Source organism: Mytilus edulis, chromosome 1 (assembly GCF_963676685.1).
Source record: "Mytilus edulis chromosome 1, xbMytEdul2.2, whole genome shotgun sequence".
In the NCBI taxonomy this organism is placed as follows: domain Eukaryota; kingdom Metazoa; phylum Mollusca; class Bivalvia; order Mytilida; family Mytilidae; genus Mytilus; species Mytilus edulis.
In genome coordinates, this window is record NC_092344.1 from 74,376,211 (window position 1) to 74,395,062 (window position 18,852).

An 18,852-nucleotide genomic window follows, 5' to 3' on the forward strand; every position below is an offset into this window, starting at 1 on the left:
GATATAAAAGAAAAATATATATAAAGAATAGCCATTACCGAATTCATTGATTAGTTACCGTCACTATGAGATACATTAGCATACGGTTAGTTTGATTAATAGTGTGTGTTGTAATACAAATTGTTGAGAATGGTACATGTTTACCGTTTGACATATACTTAGTATGTCTGTATGTCTGTAAAACCTTAACCACCCAAATTTGAAAAAATAAAACATCGTCACGATTATATATAATGAATTACAACTTTAAATCATTAGGTAACGAGTTTCAGTTTCTGGTCAAACATGTAAAACCTCAACAACTTTGGTTAGTTTTAGTTATCGAAAACCAGAAAGAAACAGCAGTACAAATACATTTAACAAAAGGGAGACAAAAATTATATTACAAGACTATGTCTAATAAACGCCTATATTCAAATAAGAAAACATCAACCATCTAATAGTTTTATTTCTTGTGTTTCAAATCACTTGGTTAATGCAAAGTTATAAACTTTTGTGAAGTATTCGAATAGACAGTGTACATTGTTTCACATGTTTGATGTCGGGGCCGTTTATAGCCGATTATATGGTATGAAGATTACTCTGTTGAAAGTCCTAGAGTGGTCATGACTGTTTGCTTCCACTTTTTAAAATCATACCACACCTTACCAGTTTTTATATCATATAATCTAATTGTGTTATTTTTTCGATGCAAAATTAAAATTAAGTACTTTGTCCATCCAATTTTCAATACTCTTCTTATATTTTGGCCTGTAAATTTTTTTTATTCGGGCGTCACTGATGAATATTTTGAACACGAAACGCACGTTTGGTGTTCAAATTTCATTTCTGGTATCCATGGTAGATTTATTGTGATCCAGTTTGTATTTTTTATTGAATACACAAAGATTCGTCGTGTATTACCTTACCTTTTTCTTTATAATAAAATACACCCAAAACTCTTCCTGAATCTGTATGAATTACTTTTGCTGTTGTTTTTGCTAATACTTCGACGCTTAATATGTTACGATCATTTGCACAGTATGTCGTGCTACCATGTACAGAAATTTCTCCATTTGCCTTTATCGTATTCGTGCTGAATATTTTGATTACATCTATTCCGTCAAAATTGGAAGATTTTAAATCACCGTTGCCATGTTCCATCCAAACAAGTCTGTCTTCTTTGAAATCTTAAATACAAATTTGTATGGAAAACGATATCCTTGCTTAGATCTTTGAAGACATTTTTAGACAAGATTAAACGAACGTTCTGGGTATCTTATGTATCTCTAATATAACAAATAATTGACTGTAAAGAAATCTTGGGGTTAAGTATTTCTTTAATGTTGTTTTCGAAAAACTTCTTTCAATGATCTTTCCATTTCTAATATGGATTAGATAAACTTCAACCTCACTTAACATTTGGCGGTCATTTAGAGCTGCTCTTCTCTAGACCATATTCAGACATTTGTACCCTAGAATACATTTGAATATATTAACTGTAGGCCAGATTTTGAGGTTGCTAACCTCGAAATAATTTTGATAGTTTAGAACAGATTTACGGCATATTATTCTAATAGTTTAGAACAGGTTTACGACACATTAATCTGTTAGTTTCAGTTTCAAAGAGATGTGTATATAAACCGGTCCTAGACACTACATAGATTGAAATGCATATAGTTCTATCGAAGGTCTTTCAAATAAAAACTATATTTTTTAATAGTTGTAGGATTTTAATTTAAAAACATACCGTCGTTGGGCTTCCAAAATGTTGTAAATAACAAATTTTTCAATATTTCAAACGCAATAGATTTATGCAATTAAAGGCCACCTTTCATAATGAGACAAGAGCATACCGTATAGTTGGTAATAGAGGACCCGATATGATACATTTGATACATCTAAAAAAAAGTTAAACTGACGGACTTATTTATAAAAATTCAAGAACATATATTCTATCGAAAATACATGACATACTATATGGCTGCTTCTAAACATAGTCCATCATTTACAAATAGTTCACATTTTGAACGGACAGTCGTGTGAAGAGGATAATTCTCTTTGATCTCATAAATATAATGACAGGTCAAGCCTGGATTATTTAAATTTAACCTTCTAAATTGATTTGATTTAGACTGTAATTCAACTTTGAATGATAATACAATAAAGTTTGTTTATCCCAGCAATACCTTATTAAAAAAAGGTATATTGCAGTAAAAGGGGACGGGGAGAAGCTGCGACACTTTCGATTGTGTTTTCTGGGGAAACTGCTAGCATTAAATATAAATAACACAAATATAAGAGGGTGATATTATTACCCGAGAAATTATTGTCAACTAAGGAAAAGCTGAGCTTGATAATATTCTCTCGAGATGTTTTAATCTTCTCTATCCTGCCTCTCACCTCTCAGCTTTGTGTTGATCAATTTCAATCCTTATTTTCTTTTATTTTTTGGATATTAATTTGAACCTGCACATAGTAACGTTACAGTTATTACTAAAATAATAGAAGTGAAGCAAAATGTATCTTCTATTGTGAGAGTCTATGAAAAATGTCCCAGGACAAACCATAGAAATTGAGCATTGTCTTTAATTTAATTTTAATGTAAATTGTACAATTTAGAGACTAAAATCAACCCTTTTGTCACAAAGTTTTGTTCTCAACCGAACCTCATTATTTCGTTTTTATTATTATCAAATAGTATTATTAAAAGCTCAAACACATAAAACATATGAATCAACTTTCATAGTCCTGACTTGGTACAGGCATTTCCTTATGTAAACAATGGTGGATTTGATCTAGTTGTAAAGCTAGTTTAACCTGCTACTTGTAAGACAGTTGCGAAACATTCATTTATATTGACATAATTGGGATAACATACCTATACTTAAACCAGTAACAAGTTGTGGATGAACATTCGCTAATGTTTGATTGTCAGAACCATCTAATCTTGATCGTTTAATTGATTTATTAATGATATCATTTGTACTGTAATACAGCCACCTGAATTCGAAAATAACACAATAAATAGAACTTGAGCGCATAATCATAAAATAGTATGTGGTATGAATTATCCATATTGGATAATTTTTAAAAGTTTTTATAAAATTGAGAATGGAAATTGGGAATGAGTCAAAGAGACAACAACCCGACCATAGAACAGACAACAGCAGAATGTCACCAATAGGTCTTCAACGCAGCGAGAAATTCCCGCACCCGGAGGCGTCGTTCAGCTGGCTCCTTTTACGTATGAATAAGGTATGAATTACACAGCATAATTACGTGAAAACAGTGCCATTAACGTCACGTTCTTTTGCAATCTAATGTTTTTACTGAATGTCCACTGTCTACATATATTATCAAACAGTAATATTCTTTTTTTTCTCTGCATAACTTTTCGATTCAGTTTAATATATTTTTTAAGATAATGTCGTGTAGGGGTACACAATCTGCTTCTTAATAGATACAATAGTTATCAAAGGTACCAGGATTATAATTTATTACGCCAGACTCGCGTTTCGTCTATAAAGCCAAACAAGTACAAACCTTTTCCTATGATCTAATGCGAGTGCATACACTTTACCATCATTCAGTATTTCTCTTTTATTTGTACCATCAAAATCACAACGATGTATTTTCCCCGTATTCCGTTCTGTCCAATAAACATGATTGTAGACAGGATCAATGGCCACACTTATCGGGTTATCTGCATCGGTCACTTTTGTGTAGCTGTTACCTGGATTTTCTGGATAACGAAATCTTCAAATAAAATTTAGTATTGATTTATCGAAAACATTTCTATAGGAATTAAGATATTTAGTAAAGAATAAAATGTCTGAAAATAAAGAATAGTTAAGTTTCTAGCATACAGGGTAAGAACTTAGAGGGAAAAGTCATAGATATATGTACCCTGGCTTCCAGATATAGCAAAAAAAAATCAAATACCTTGATAAGATCTACGTGGTGATGATTTAATAATAACTACGCCCCTTAGAAAGCGGAGAATAGTAATACCACATTTTATTTACTTGAATCAAACGCCAACCTTCGATTTCAATGATAAAGTTAAATTTGTAAATGACTTTTATTTTACATTTAAACAGTTCATTTTATCTGAAAAAAAAATGAATCTTAAACATGATAACTTTAAAAGAAGGACTAAAGGTCCCAGAGAGTACCTTTAAACTCATAGCTTGAAAATATACTGACAACGCCCTGGCTCAAAATAAAAAGACAAAAAAACAAATAATAGTACAGAAGACACAACATAGACAACTAAAGACTAATCAACACGAACCCCACTAAAAACTGGGGATGACATCAGGTGCCCCGGAAGAGTAAAAGATATGCTAAGACTGTAACTCTATTTTTTTTTTTAGATATTTCGCGTTGTTAATTCAGTACTACTTGCCTTGCATTCGATTCAACACTATTTAGCAACATTTCATACAATTTTGTATGTTATTATGTTTACAGTCCTTGGATGGTGAAAACTTCCAATTAAAAAGTGAATGGCCTTATAATGTATGGTGTAATTGTCTAATGAAGTTCGGTGAAGGTGTATGATGCATGGTGTATGAAATCGAGAATGATTATACGCATTTTATTGGATATAATGTTGATTCTTTCAATGTAAATGAATCGTACACAAAGAAAATTGAAATAATAAGAGACGAATTATTTTCAATTCGAAAAAATGAATATCTTTTTACAAGAGTTTCATTTATTGTTTACCACACCATTGGTAGGGAAAAAACACGTTGAATTCTACCATTTTTTATTACAAAAATATACTTTTTCAAATAATCAACCTGGAATATAGTAAGAACAAACTATTATTTTTATTTTATGTTTTGGAACAATTTAAGGTCTGGGTAATTTGATAAATTTATAAATGTAAAATAAGAATTTATTATAAGGAAGATGGAAATTGAAAGCGATTGTAAATCCATGACTATAAGCTGAAGACTACAAAAAAGATAAACGACAGTGTTTAACTATTTTGATATGAGTGTCACTGATGAGTCTTATGTAGACGAAACGCGCGTCTGGCGTACTAAATTATAATCCTGGTACTTTTGATAACTATTTCCACCACTGGGTCGATGCCACTGTTGGTGGACGTTTCGTCCCCGAGGGTATCACCAGCCCAGTAGTCAGCACTTCGGTGTTGACATGAATATCAATAATGTGATCGTTTTTATAAATTTCCTGATACAAAACTTTGAAATTTTCGAAAAAAACTAAGGATTTTCTTGTCCCAGGAAAAGATTACCTTGCCGTATTTGGCACAACTTTTTGGAATTTTGGATCCTTTATGCTCTTCAACTTTGTATTGTTTGGCTTTATAACTATTTTGATATGAGCGTCACTGATGAATCTTATGTAGACGAAACGCGCGTCTGGCGTACTAAATTATAATCCTGGTACTTTTGATAACTATTTAAATACAACATAGAAAACTAATGTCAGAGCAACATAAATCCTACAATAAAATAAGATCAATTACAGGTGGTCTGGCAGGTTGGCAGATCATGCTCCCACTGTGGTCCCTTCGTATTACTCGTGTGAGTACAAATAATAAGTCTTATTTGTTGTTGTCATATTCGAAGAAAAACCTCGAGATTGTGAATTGGAATAGTCCTTCGTTACATGTGATAGATACACTATATAACGGTCAGTCAACTCATGATGGCGTCCGTAAAATTCTTAGTGAGACGATATCATTTATCTGGAAAGAGTTTCGTTAAAATGATTATGTGATATTTTTTCATTCTTCATATGAAGTCCCTGTACGAAGTTTGCATTATATGATTAACGACACAAGTCGGGAAAAAGAAGAGCACAGTGGATTCCTTTCGGAATGCCATTTGTTCGTTGAAAAACATGCTCTCCAATCGTAAGGCATTTATTGTCAATCAAGCATCTTTGATAATGATAGTGGTTTCTTCTTTTTCTTCTTACGTTTTGGAAAGAATATACTATACAAATACATGGGGTATATTTTGTTCCAAATGAATTACTTATATCTAATTATTCCTTTATCAAGCAGATGATGTAATATGACCTATAGCTACACACACACGATGTTGTTTTGGCTTTATCTGCGTACATATCAACATATCAGTGAGGTAGGACATGCTTCTTAGCAACATTTGGGTCTTAAAAGGTCGGTGTTATTTATGTATCCAAAGATTGGTTGAGTTTTTTTCCGAATTCATATCAGCGACCTCAAATTATTCGGAATAGTTTAAGGGAGGCGAAAGATACCAGAAGGTCATTCAAACCCAGCAGTCGAACATAGACTGACAACGACACGACAACGAAAGAGGGAAAAGACCCAAAGACAAACAATAGTATATACAAAATACATTATGGATAACTAAAGACTGAGCAACACGAACCCAACTGATTTCAATGACAAAATCTTAAATCTGTAGACATACCTTGATATGTCATCTTTATCTTCTCTAGCAAAATACATATATTTATTTGTATAATCGTAATCCATAGAATGCACGTTACTCTCTATATCAGTCAAAATATCTGATATTTCTTCAGTGTCAAGGTTTATTTCCTTGATTGCACTCGTGATCGAAAATATAAGCTTGTTTGGGAATCCTGGAATGTAAAATAAATTGAAAGATTCAAGATATTGATTTTCAAGTGGTCTTCACTCTTAGTTTTTTTTTTTTTTTTTATTAACAAACTGTTTCTATTTTACGCAATAAAAATAATGGCAGATTTTGTCAAAGTTTTTTCTTTACGATAGCTCATTACTTTATTATTCAACTACAAATATTTACCACATACCCTAGATATAAATTAACACATGTACAAAATATATGGTTATCTTTTTTAACATTAATACAACTATAAACGTTGATATTTAATCATTCACATTATCAACTGGCCGTGTCACTGCATGTGTTATACCAAAGACATATATACGTCTCTGATTATACATAAAATTTTCTTTTTTAAGAAACTGAGTACATCGCTGCTGAACAATCACATATTCTAGGTGTATGCAATGCGTTACGATAATTACTATGATTGTCACATCAAAATTTAAACTAGACTTCAAGTTTTCTATAAATTGTTCACACTTATTTTGATAGTTACTGTAGAGGTTGTAGTAGTAGAAATTTCCAATAAAATAACATTACTCGACATAACCGACCTATCTGACCGTATCTCGGCCTATTGGAGTAAAGGGCGACGGAGGGAAGCATAGATTTGCATGAAGTCTTGGCTAGTTGAATACATACTTTGTTGGAATATATGTTATTTAAAAATTAGCAAAAACGTCTATTTTAATTCTAAATGTATTTTGTTATTAAATTTTGGGTGATTTCATTGACAACAACCTTAAAGGGATCAATTAGTTCAGTTACCGGTAATAAAATACACCGATCATTACTTCGTCATTTCACTTGAACCATATATTTATCTGTCAAACGATGAGTTCTTAAAGCTTATAAATCAAAATTAAGATTGAACAAATAAAAATAATTGAATCTGAAGCGTAACATTATGCATATTCGCATTTTTAAATTATAAGATTAAGAAAAGAATTTCAAACACACCGGAATGTAAAAGGTGTACACGACTTGCCTCTTCGTCCTTTTTTTATCATACTTCTCTAATTTATTTCAAGGTACTTTTGCAGGAAAAAATATGATTACACTTTACCGAATCAGTAAATTTGTTTATATCTTGTCTTTGATTATTGTGATGCATGGATTTTAGCAATAGCCCGTAGAAACGTAGGAGTAATATAACGTCAATGTTCTTAAATTGTTTTTTCTAAAATATTTTGCGTTTAATTATACAAATACGTATGCAAAACGGACATGTATGGACTTTTTAATTGAATTTTTGTTAAGTAAGATGATCTTTTTAGTTGTATGACCAACTGATGATAGCATGGGAATATTATATTTACTGGTGTGTGCATCCGTCCGTTCTTCCATTTTGTTTAAAATATATTACCTTTAAAATTATATACCAACTATGAGTTTGACACTGAAATTTGAAATATTGTTATGTGAAGGGGCAAGGTGTCTCAAGGCCACACATTCGTGTTGCAAATGTTCTGATTAATAAGCGTTCATATTTGTTATTCTCGTGGGATTTTGTCTATATGCGTTACATTTTAGTGTTATGTCGTTGTTCTCCTCTTATATTTAATGCGTTTCCCTCGGTTTTAGTTTGTTATCCCGATTTTGTTTTTTGTCCATGGATTTATGAGTTTTGAACAGCGGTATACTACTGTTGCCTTTATTTATTCATGTATATGTATATCTTCCAGATTCATAACTGTCTCTTTGGTCGCCACGTCTCGACAGTAACCTATCAAAGGTTAACAAGGGAATAGAAATATGGTCACTATTGGTATTTTTCCGATCAGCAGTTAAACAATTGCCAAAGTGGGGAACCCGTTTAGATGTGTGGGATGTACAAGAACGCAGTCCCGTCCGGTCAGAATGGGGACTTTAAGTCAGATGCCTCTTTTAGATATAATTTCACGCTCTCTACACGTTAATTATGTTGAAAAATTTGCCACTGGACGTTAAGCAACCAACTGTCAATCAATCGACAGTAGCGTAACTTTGTATTTCTGGTGAGGCAAATGATTTGAATTCTGGCAGTTAAAGCCTCACCTTGGTTTAAAGACGTCAAAGCTAGTAGGGAGTGGACGGTTAAATGAAAATATGAATCGAAAAATTAGTGTCGGTAATCATACGCTTAATAGGTCACACAATGGCAAAAAAGATATTGTCTATGAAAAAATTTGAGGAATTCTATAATGAAAAAATATTTCTAGTGCGCATTTAATCAATATATTTCAATGAAATTTCTGGTTAAAGGCTTTATTCTCAATATTCGGTAAGGTATTAGAATTCATATAGGTTCCTGATAAAAAAAAAAGTATGTATGACCTCCTGTACAATGCTTTTTTTTTTTTTACAGATTTGGTAATACTAAGTTTAAAATCCACTATGTCTCTAAACTTTTTACGTTTAACTTTTGTCAACATATATGGATGATGATAACTTGGAGAACTACTAAGTCTTGCTTATATTAAACAAGGTAGAAGAGTACTACAGTTTCAGTTATGACCTCTTTTTCGGATCTGCATGTTTCTTTGTCTGTTACTTAAAAAGATATCTGTATCTACCTTTTACATTTTATGATGCATTTTGGGTCTGAATCAGGCAACACAATATTATGCTATTTGTTTAATGTTACTTACCTTACACATTTTCGTTAATTATTTACTCATTAAAATGAATTTGGTGACCCACTTTTAGTTTGTTATCAATAAAATGGATAAAATACTCTAAGTAGGTTCAAATCAAGGTATATTAAATATATTCCCTTGAAATATCTTTATATTTGAACTCCGATAGCATTCTAGTTAAAAAAATTAATACAGAACAATCCCTAATCGAACACACCTTAATTAAAAAAAATACTAACATATATACATGTAGGGATTTCTTTATCAATACATTTTTAAAATAAATGAAAAATATTTTTATTTATAAATTAAATGTTAGCAATAGTTATATCTGAATTTTAAACCTTTATAAAGAGAGATTTTGACAAATTCTGCTGTTGATATTTCTGAAATTGTCCTAATACTTTCCCCGCAACATATATAATAAAAAGATAGATAAAATATAAAGAAAGACAGAAAAAATGTATAATGAGGCGTTCATCTGCAAAGTATTTAAAAAATATAATTGTCATGATCAAAACCACGAAAGATAATTTGAATGGTATATATGACAGGTATGGGATACGTTTGTTAATAAGTGATATAATGTCAGTAAAAAAGGCAGGAATCTGGAAAACCACGTGATAACTAAAAATGCAATATTTCTATCATTTTTCCTAATGAAAAAATTATTTTATATGGACGAACATTCCAGTGTGTGATTTTAAAAGTCTTGAAATACTTTTTTAAAACTTCAGCGACGTATTCAATCAAATTTGATAGTTGGCAATAACCCGTCCCATTACGTCCGTACTTCGAGTTACGTACGCATGTCATTTTATTGAAAATCTCTATTAAACGCGTAACTAGTGATTTATTAAATTGTAATGTACATATCTCACCTTCATTTATAAGGCAGACAATAATCATCAATGCATTCAAAATTAACTTATACCATTTCATGTTGGTGATCATTGGAAATGCATTTACTCGCCAAATTAACCTATCTTTCTGTGAAGTGAAAACATCTGGAATATAATAAAAACATGTACATTATTTGTCTTTATTTTGTTGATATAAGCGAACTGCATTTATATCAAATATATGTTAAAAGTAACACTACAATAAAAAGTAATCATCATATAACACCAAACTCGGCAGAAAACTCAAAACGAAGAGTCCCTAATCAAAACACAAAATTTATTACACCTTGAGACTTTACCATTCAAATTTTATTGGACAATGTTTCTTTGCAAACAGATAAAAAATGTGTATCATTGTTTGAAACTTGTATTCTGTATCAAATAACTTTTAAAAAGAAGTTTCACCTTCATTTTTGTCAATATGAAATTGAATTCTATGATTTACAATGAACTTTTTACGCATGCCTTTGTATATTTTAAACCATCACCTTCACGGTGGGTATGGTTGTCCTGCGAGAGAACGTTCTGTGCTGGTGATTCGGTCCTGACGGGTGCTGGTGATCAATGAAAAAATGTAAACAAAGACGAAAATGATGATTTTTGACGTTTTCACTCATAAAAAATGGAAGAAAACAGTTGAGATTTTTCAATTTTGTTTCTTATGGGTTCATATGTAAACCATTAAAAAGTTGACCCTCTAAACTGTTTCAGTAAGCGTAACACAAAAATGCTCATTTTCAGAAAATCTAGAACTGAAAAAATAAAACTAAAATGCTCACAGAGTCCGCTTTCTATACCGCAATGCACACGACAAAACTATTTTGTGAAAAAAACATTGCAATTTATTAAAATTTAGTATTTTCTCAATTTATTCATGTCCTGATACTGTGCTGGTGGGTCCTGTCATTGTGCTGGTGGGTCCTGATACGGTGCTGGTGATTTTGGATAAGAAGTTGGTCATATTTGAAACAAATGTTACAAAATCAATAAAATTGGGCAGATAATTGTTGTCAATAGGATCTATGACTCCTATTTTAGCTCTTGTGCATCCATTTGGCTGTTTAATATGTGTTTTCAAATGATCGTAACTTGTATTACATAATTACATAAAAGGGCAACATCTTTCGTCCAATATCAGATAACAATATATAGTATCTAAAATAAGAATAGTTTTGTTAAGATATCAAATGCCCCTTACATTGATGCTTCAACAATGATCAAAGCCCATGCCGCATAGACATGTTTGTTAGCGCTCCGCATACCCCTCCCCACTTCCACCCAGCCAACCCTCCTCATTTCCTCTTTCATTGTTACAGTGGTGTACCAACACAACAATTTATCACATAAAATAAGAACACAAAGACACACATTATTGAACAACGAATGCGCGCAGGTACTGAAAGCTAGTTCAAAGACGCATTTTCAACTATAATAGATAAACCATGTTCTCATATACAAAAATCCCAATCGTGTCGATTAAAAAAGGTTCAAAACTTAAGTTCACATTTTAATGTTTGATGAAGCAGAACTTTAAAAGTGTGCAGTGAATCTTGTGCTCACAGCAGTTATTGTCATAATTATGTTTACATAAGACTTAAGGAATTAAGAAGGTACCAAGAAATATTTTACAGTTCAATTTAATGATCATGAATGGAAGGAAATGGTATGGAAGCTTACACAGGACAAAAAGAAATTGATAGTATTTTTTGGCGAAAGACTTAAACGCTTCTTTGCATTATATAGTACAGCTCTTCTATAAAAGCATGCAAAAAAAACTTTGATTGACTTGCTTGCTGTGTTGCTTGGATGTTTTCAAACAATAGGTAGGCGGAGTTTCAATACATACTGGGATTTGATTGGACAAATACAAACTGACAGGAATTGAAGTTAATGTTTATTGTCCAAACAAATTCTAGTATATAGTAAACAGACTACTTACCTGTCGTTTACAAACATCCAAACAATCATAGCAAGCAATTTGATCAATGGTTTGCTTTGCATATATTTATAGAAGAGCTGTAAATTCTAAAAAAAAATTCTTGTTGTCGTAGATGGTTAAATCCTCAACAAAATCTCAATAACTTTGTTGGAACGAATAAAGGTTTTAAGTTAAATTTTCGTGGACCTTTTAGCTTCCACCCTGACGAGGAATGTTAGCTTTTCGTATGCTGTTGCACCTGACGCACGGAAACTTTCACATTTCCATCTTCTTTTCTGAAATATTTTACCCAGCTCATACATGACAGGATTGTTATCCTAGTAAAAGGTGTAACCAATGAATTGAACACAAGTTAAAAATTCCACAATACTATATAGTATGAAATTCAAAACAGTGTAGCTGTGGCCATTGATTGACACATTAAAATCATTCATTGACTGGGACAATTTAGGTGAACGTTTGTATGTAACGACCAATGCTCACTATGTACTTTTTAAAGACACTTAAACTATGGGGTCACCAAAGGTTCTCAACACCTAAATAAAGTAATTCGAAAAATTAATCAGAAATAACACGATATTTTGATTTATATCAATAATATAAATCAAAACACAAAGGTTATTCCTGATTAATTTTTCGAATTATTTTATAATTAAAGGCGTTAAGAAACCTTTGTTGACCCCACAGTTTAAATGTCTATCGTAGGTACGTCATGAACAGTGGTTGTTACAGACAAACGTTCACGTAAATTGTCCCAGTCAATGGATGATTTTGATGGGTCAATCAATGGCCACAGCTACACTGTTTTGAATTTCATACTAATTCATTTTATGTGTCAATGTGTTCGAAAAAAGTCGAAAAGAATAGAGTTTTTTTAATGTCATGATTATCTGTCGCTTTCTAGATCTATGCTTAGCATTTATTTCAAATGACATGGACTCCTCACCCTGGTGACCCTGCTGCCTTTCATAACTTTATCCGTATACATATATTAATAGATAAACAAAAGGCTGCAACTGGTATTTTTGTATTTAACATGATTCGTTGTAACGAGAATATTTGTGGTGAATGGAAACTGTGAGGGTCAAAATCTTAAATTGCTTATAAATGTTGCTGGACCCAGTTTCGTTATCTGATCTGAATTTTCTGAAATGTGCAAGGTAGATAGACATTGGCCTTTTGATTTTTTTTTACTCGGTAAGTTTTGCCCTAATTGCTTGCACTTTTGCAATATTAAAGCCGATTTCAATTAGTGTGTAGACAAAGGGAATATCTTTGGTTATCTTGCTTGCTGAACAGAAAAGTCATTGTTAACTACCCTACTTTAAGAGTAGACTAGTCCGACAAATGACACATCTTTCTGTCTGTAGGACTAGGTTACTTCGAAAGGAGGGTAGTATACCTTACCTAACAATGACTTCTCGGTTTAGCTAACAAGCAAGCTAACCAAAGATATTACATTTGCCTACAATGGAATCGGCTGTAACTAAAAACTCGAATACATTTTAACAGACAGTGGTCGTGTTTGTTGATGAATATTGTTTTTCCTAGATTCACTCTTGAAAAATCATTTGGTAACATTTGGTGAAGTAATTTCAGAAAAGATCTTTTTGTAATTGCGGACGCCAAGACAATACATGAACCTCACACGACCCATTGACACAGGTGAGCTTATATAAATAATATGATCTTATAGCGATTCGGGTTGATAACCAGTTAAAATTATGCCAGTTTTTTGTGTGTGTAGATTTGTATTGTTTTGTTTTAAACTGTTATGACCTTTTAAAGTTAAATGTAGGTGTTTAATCCAAGAAATTCTTTTTTAAACTTATATACTTGTTTTATACTCAATTGGTAGTATGAAGCTACGAGATATTTTAAATTTTGAAATTGACATATTCTAGTCTGCCCTTTCATAAAATAGTGAATTTTTTTTTAGTGTTCTATCGAACTTTCGAAAAAAAAAATACCTGATAACCGTTCAGACAAAAAAAATATGTTGAAAAAATCTTACAGATACAGCAAGTGATTCTTAATAGCTATAAGATACATTTTTCTTTTAAAATACAACTTTTAAATCTTACGGGAAACTATTCCAAGCTTAAAACTTTCACTGTAACCTCGCTCTAACTTATCCCCCCCCCCAAAAAAAAACCCAAACAAACAAACCCGCAATACTATTGTCATTCTTATAGTCAGCACTAAATTGTTCACCAAAAAATGTGTTTTAAGCTGCTAAAGAAAGACATATGATTCAAACGCTCAGAAAGTCCTTTGTTCTATATTTTTGCTCTCCATTTTTATGCAAAACCTTTTACATTTTTATTTTATGGGTTATTGTTGAAGGTCGTACGATGACGTATGGTTGTGGTTGTTAACACATATTTCCTTTGGTTTCTTATGGAAATTTGTCCACTGACAACAAACATACCACATCATCTACTTTATATAAGTATTGTATAAATTACAACGTATTTTGGTGATCTTGCAAAATAATTGTAATCCCGAAAATCGTAAACATATTTTCTTATCTTAAAAGGGGGCAAGAAGGGTTCCATTAACAGGGCAATAAATAAGATTACAGTTAATTTAAAAAAAATTATTAAAAAATAGGGGTATTTTTTCTCTCATAATAACAGTAAACAGATTCACAACAATGTCAATTTCAAGAAAGCAGACAACAGTTAATTAGTCAATAACAGTACAGCATCAATGATCTTGAATATATGTCACTTTTAACTAAAATATAAAGGCACAGAACCAGGACATATGAGCACAGAACCAGGACCGTTTTTCTTATCACCAGCACAACGTCAGGACAATTCCGTTTAACGAACTTGCACGACTTTTGCAATATAATATTGTTGTAATATACTTTGCATGGTACTTATGACGCATCAGAGAAAAATTAAGCAACAAAACAGTCGTTTTTCATTGCAGTTCTGATACAATGTAAACAACCCCACCAGCACAGAATCAGGACCCACCAGCACCTGACAGGACCAAATCACCAGCACAGAACGTTCTCTCGCAGGACAACCATACCCACCGTGACCTTAATACGAATGTATGAATGAATTGACTGTCTAGAGACATGATAATTACATTGGTTCATTGTACATGTTGTAGTTGATGTAAATGTTAAACTAAGTGACAATACTTGGAATGTATAATATTTGACTCTGATTACAACGAGTATCTAAATTTATCATAATTAATATTTTTTCTTATTTGAACCAAAAGCGGAGATTTGGGAAAAAGGCACAAATAAGACAAAAAGTTTATTAAATTCAATTCATATGATTGCATTACCATGTAATATGGTTATCGTCAAAATTTGATGTGATAAATACCAGGTTTAACTGTTTATACCATATTATGTGTAATATATGTGTTTCAAATTCATCAACGAACAAGAACACCAAACGAAATAACCAGGATACTAGACAATGAAGAATGCTTAATGAATTCCTTTCATGGTGGATCTAGGTTCAAAAGTCAAACAATGGGTTGATCTACATTTTGCAAACTAAATCAACAAATGTTATTTCTGATAATAAAACATGGATTCTGCATGTCGTTAAGCGTGGAGTTAGAGGGAGGTGCCATACTGATTCCCTTCATTTATACTAAATGACATATATAAAGAATGAAACCATTATGCTTTAAGTTAGTTTCCTTAATCAAAATCGATAGAGAAAAAAATGTATCAATTTTTCAACAGGTGAAACCATCAGTACGTTAAAAATGTTTCCCATTCCTCTTATTCAACATTTTAACTGAAATATACCATTTAAAGACAGATAAAGAAAATGATATTGACAGTGCTTGATATGGAATAAATGACAAACAAAAAAATAACTGGGTTAACTCTAACCAAAATGTATCTTTATATGTATATTACTTACCGAGACTTTATGCAACTTAAGTACTCATCACGTGAAATATTTCACTATTGATAATAATAGGTTTTAAAACTAGGTATTGACAGGATGTATTATATGACAAACAATGATCCACTTCAGTAATTTGCCATGGATTTTCTTTTTGCACAGTTTTAATAGACCTGAAACTGTCATTTTGGCCTGCATAAATATCTACATAAGTTACACAACATATTCATGTTTAAATGTTTAGTTGTTTTGTTTTTAACTTTTATTTCATGTTGTGTTTATTCGACAGGAAAGTTAATCTCAGTATGTTAGTAAGACTTGTAATTTTCCTTTGTGTTTCATGAGACGTAAGTGTTTTACATGATGTATTTAAGAAGTAGCGAATTTTTCAACAATAATCAACGAACGACGTTAGACTCATGTTGATTACTTATACCGTTTCCGAATCCACTATTCTTATAAATTTGCATGCTAAACCCATTACTGGTAAACATAAAACATCCAGAAAACAAATGTCGATTTAACGTTTAGATTATAAATTAACGGAATTTCATACAGAGAATTTCATATTGTGATTTTTTTTTATTCTTAAATAGTTGGAAACAGTCATGCTCACAGGGTTACGTCGATCTTAAGTAAATGAAAGTTAGATATAACTAAAAATTTAAACATCTGTTGTATAAACAGCCCAGTAGTCAGCACTTTTGTGTTGACTTGAGTTATCATTAATATGTTCATAATAAAATATTAACTATTAACAACACTTTGAATTTTTAAAATACTAAGGTTTTCAATAATAATACTCCTGTGTTGCTAGATTCAAGTTCATTTATCAAATTGTAAATAAAGATAAGATATAACTTGGCAGACAAGACAAGACTATTTTATTCTTTAAAACCACTTTATACACATTGGTACAAAGAATGAAATAAAGAAAGAATAATAATAGAATCAAATTCATAACAGTGTGGTCGACGGTAGAACGTTTGTTTAATTGAACTGAAAATTTTACCTATAACTTGTTTGTCATTGGCAATGAATTTATGCTCACTCAGTTTATCGGAGACCTTCAAGTGGGGATTTAAATAATCACTTGTTAAACATTTCGATACATAAAATTAAAATGTCTGTTCACAAAGCTTTTAAGGAATTTGTTTTAAATAATTTGTATACCATCACATACAACAGTTTCATTTTTAGGTAAATATTGTTTATAGCTGATATCATTAAATAATAACAAAATAAGTGTTTCCATATATATATATTCTTGCGATTTATTCTTTTTTTTTGAAGAATGAATTTTGGGCATTTTTTTGGCGATCATAAAATATACGAAGTCGTCCATAACTATGTAAGTTGGCTCGATTTAAATAATTTGATATAAAAAAAAGAAGTGGTATGATTGCCAAAGAGACAACTCTTGAAGATTTCTTTTGCCAAAAGTTTTTCACAAGTATAGTAGTGAACAGAATATTTCAAGTTTCCTATATACACCAAATTATACATTTTGTGTATGTATGAAATAACGTAAATGCAAATTTCAGAAGGTTTGATTCAAATACCTTTTTTACTATCCAATAACTTGCAAGTACGAAAAAGACAGAGCAGAAGTATGTTTTGTCTATATCATATGTTTTGATTTTGTACAACTTTTGGAGGTTGATCATGCATTCTTTCAAAAATAGAATTTCAGACCAGATAAGAGTTAAAAAGATGACATAATTCGGCACCGCAATTGATAAATCCTTATAACGTCCGAAAAAAAGATAATTATCCGGCAACACATGCATTATAATTTTTAAAGCTAGCTAAAAAAGATAATCTCTGAAAGTACACGCAATATCATATTGATAGATTATCAAAACATAACAAATAGTTATCAAAGTTTAGTTTAAACATATTTTATTGTTCCAAAAAGAGACAAATGGATTAGACACAAGTTTTTCAACTTAGTAACGTCTTCTCCAATATATACATAAATATACACATGAATGAACATTACATAAAAATGACTTTAACCAATTATTATTTAAGCATGAAGATATAAAAATAAATTACATATAAAGTTTAAGAATCGAATCAATGGACATTTACCATTTAATATAACCAATCGAATGCGCCTATTTTCAGAACAAACAAATGCAAACACACCGAACTGTGTAAATTAAATATGTTAGTGTACATGACAAGTGACGTAAGTCATGTGTGTATGAATTTGTTTAAATGTAAATTACACACTCATAGTTTATAGTTACGGATTAACAGAAAAACGGAATAAATATACACGTAATTGTAAGTATCAATTTTGTTTTTTACTTAAATCCATTGAAACGTTTCAGAATACAAAAGTCAATCATAAAGATCATTCGATTATCGTACCCAAAAGAGCATACATACATTGATCATGTTCTAGTAAGATCTGTTACAGAATAAGGTTGTCAAATGTGAGAAAAACGCTTGGTACTTTTTATATACTTTTGTACAGATAGAAAAACAATATCATTTTCTTCATAACCCAAAGACTCATCACCAGCGAGCAATAACTCAACTGTAATATTGACAGCAAAAACATTGATTTCATTTATCATTAAAATCCTTTGTGATGAAAAATTGTTACAATATAATAAATAATGTTTAGCATCTTCATTGATGAAGCCACATAAACAATTGGCATCTTGTACTAAGTTTGCATTAAACAAATCAGATTGAAGAGTGCTACAATGGTTTCGCAACCTTGCATGTAATACAGATAGTAAGCGGTCTCCAGAGTTATCAAAGGTACCAGGATTATACTTTAGTACGCCAGACGCACGTTTCGTCTACATAAGACTCATAAGTGTCGCTCATATCAAAATAGTTATAAAGCCAAACAAGTACAAAGTTGAAGAGCAT

At 31.3% G+C, this 18,852-nt stretch overlaps 1 protein-coding gene across 1 annotated transcript; it reads right to left on the bottom strand.

The window, feature by feature from the left end:
* Window positions 1-395: 395 nt before the first annotated feature.
* On the bottom strand, window positions 396-16,070 carry LOC139489874 (low-density lipoprotein receptor-related protein 6-like). The gene is made up of 6 exons (XM_071276722.1): window positions 15,976-16,070; window positions 10,108-10,233; window positions 6,426-6,600; window positions 3,526-3,738; window positions 2,861-2,982; window positions 396-1,169 (listed from the first exon to the last, which is right to left on the bottom strand). Exons 2-6 carry the CDS (start codon window positions 10,178-10,180, stop codon window positions 871-873), a joined length of 882 nt encoding a protein of 293 aa, XP_071132823.1. The 5' UTR covers window positions 10,181-10,233; window positions 15,976-16,070; the 3' UTR covers window positions 396-870.
* Window positions 16,071-18,852: the final 2,782 nt, after the last annotated feature.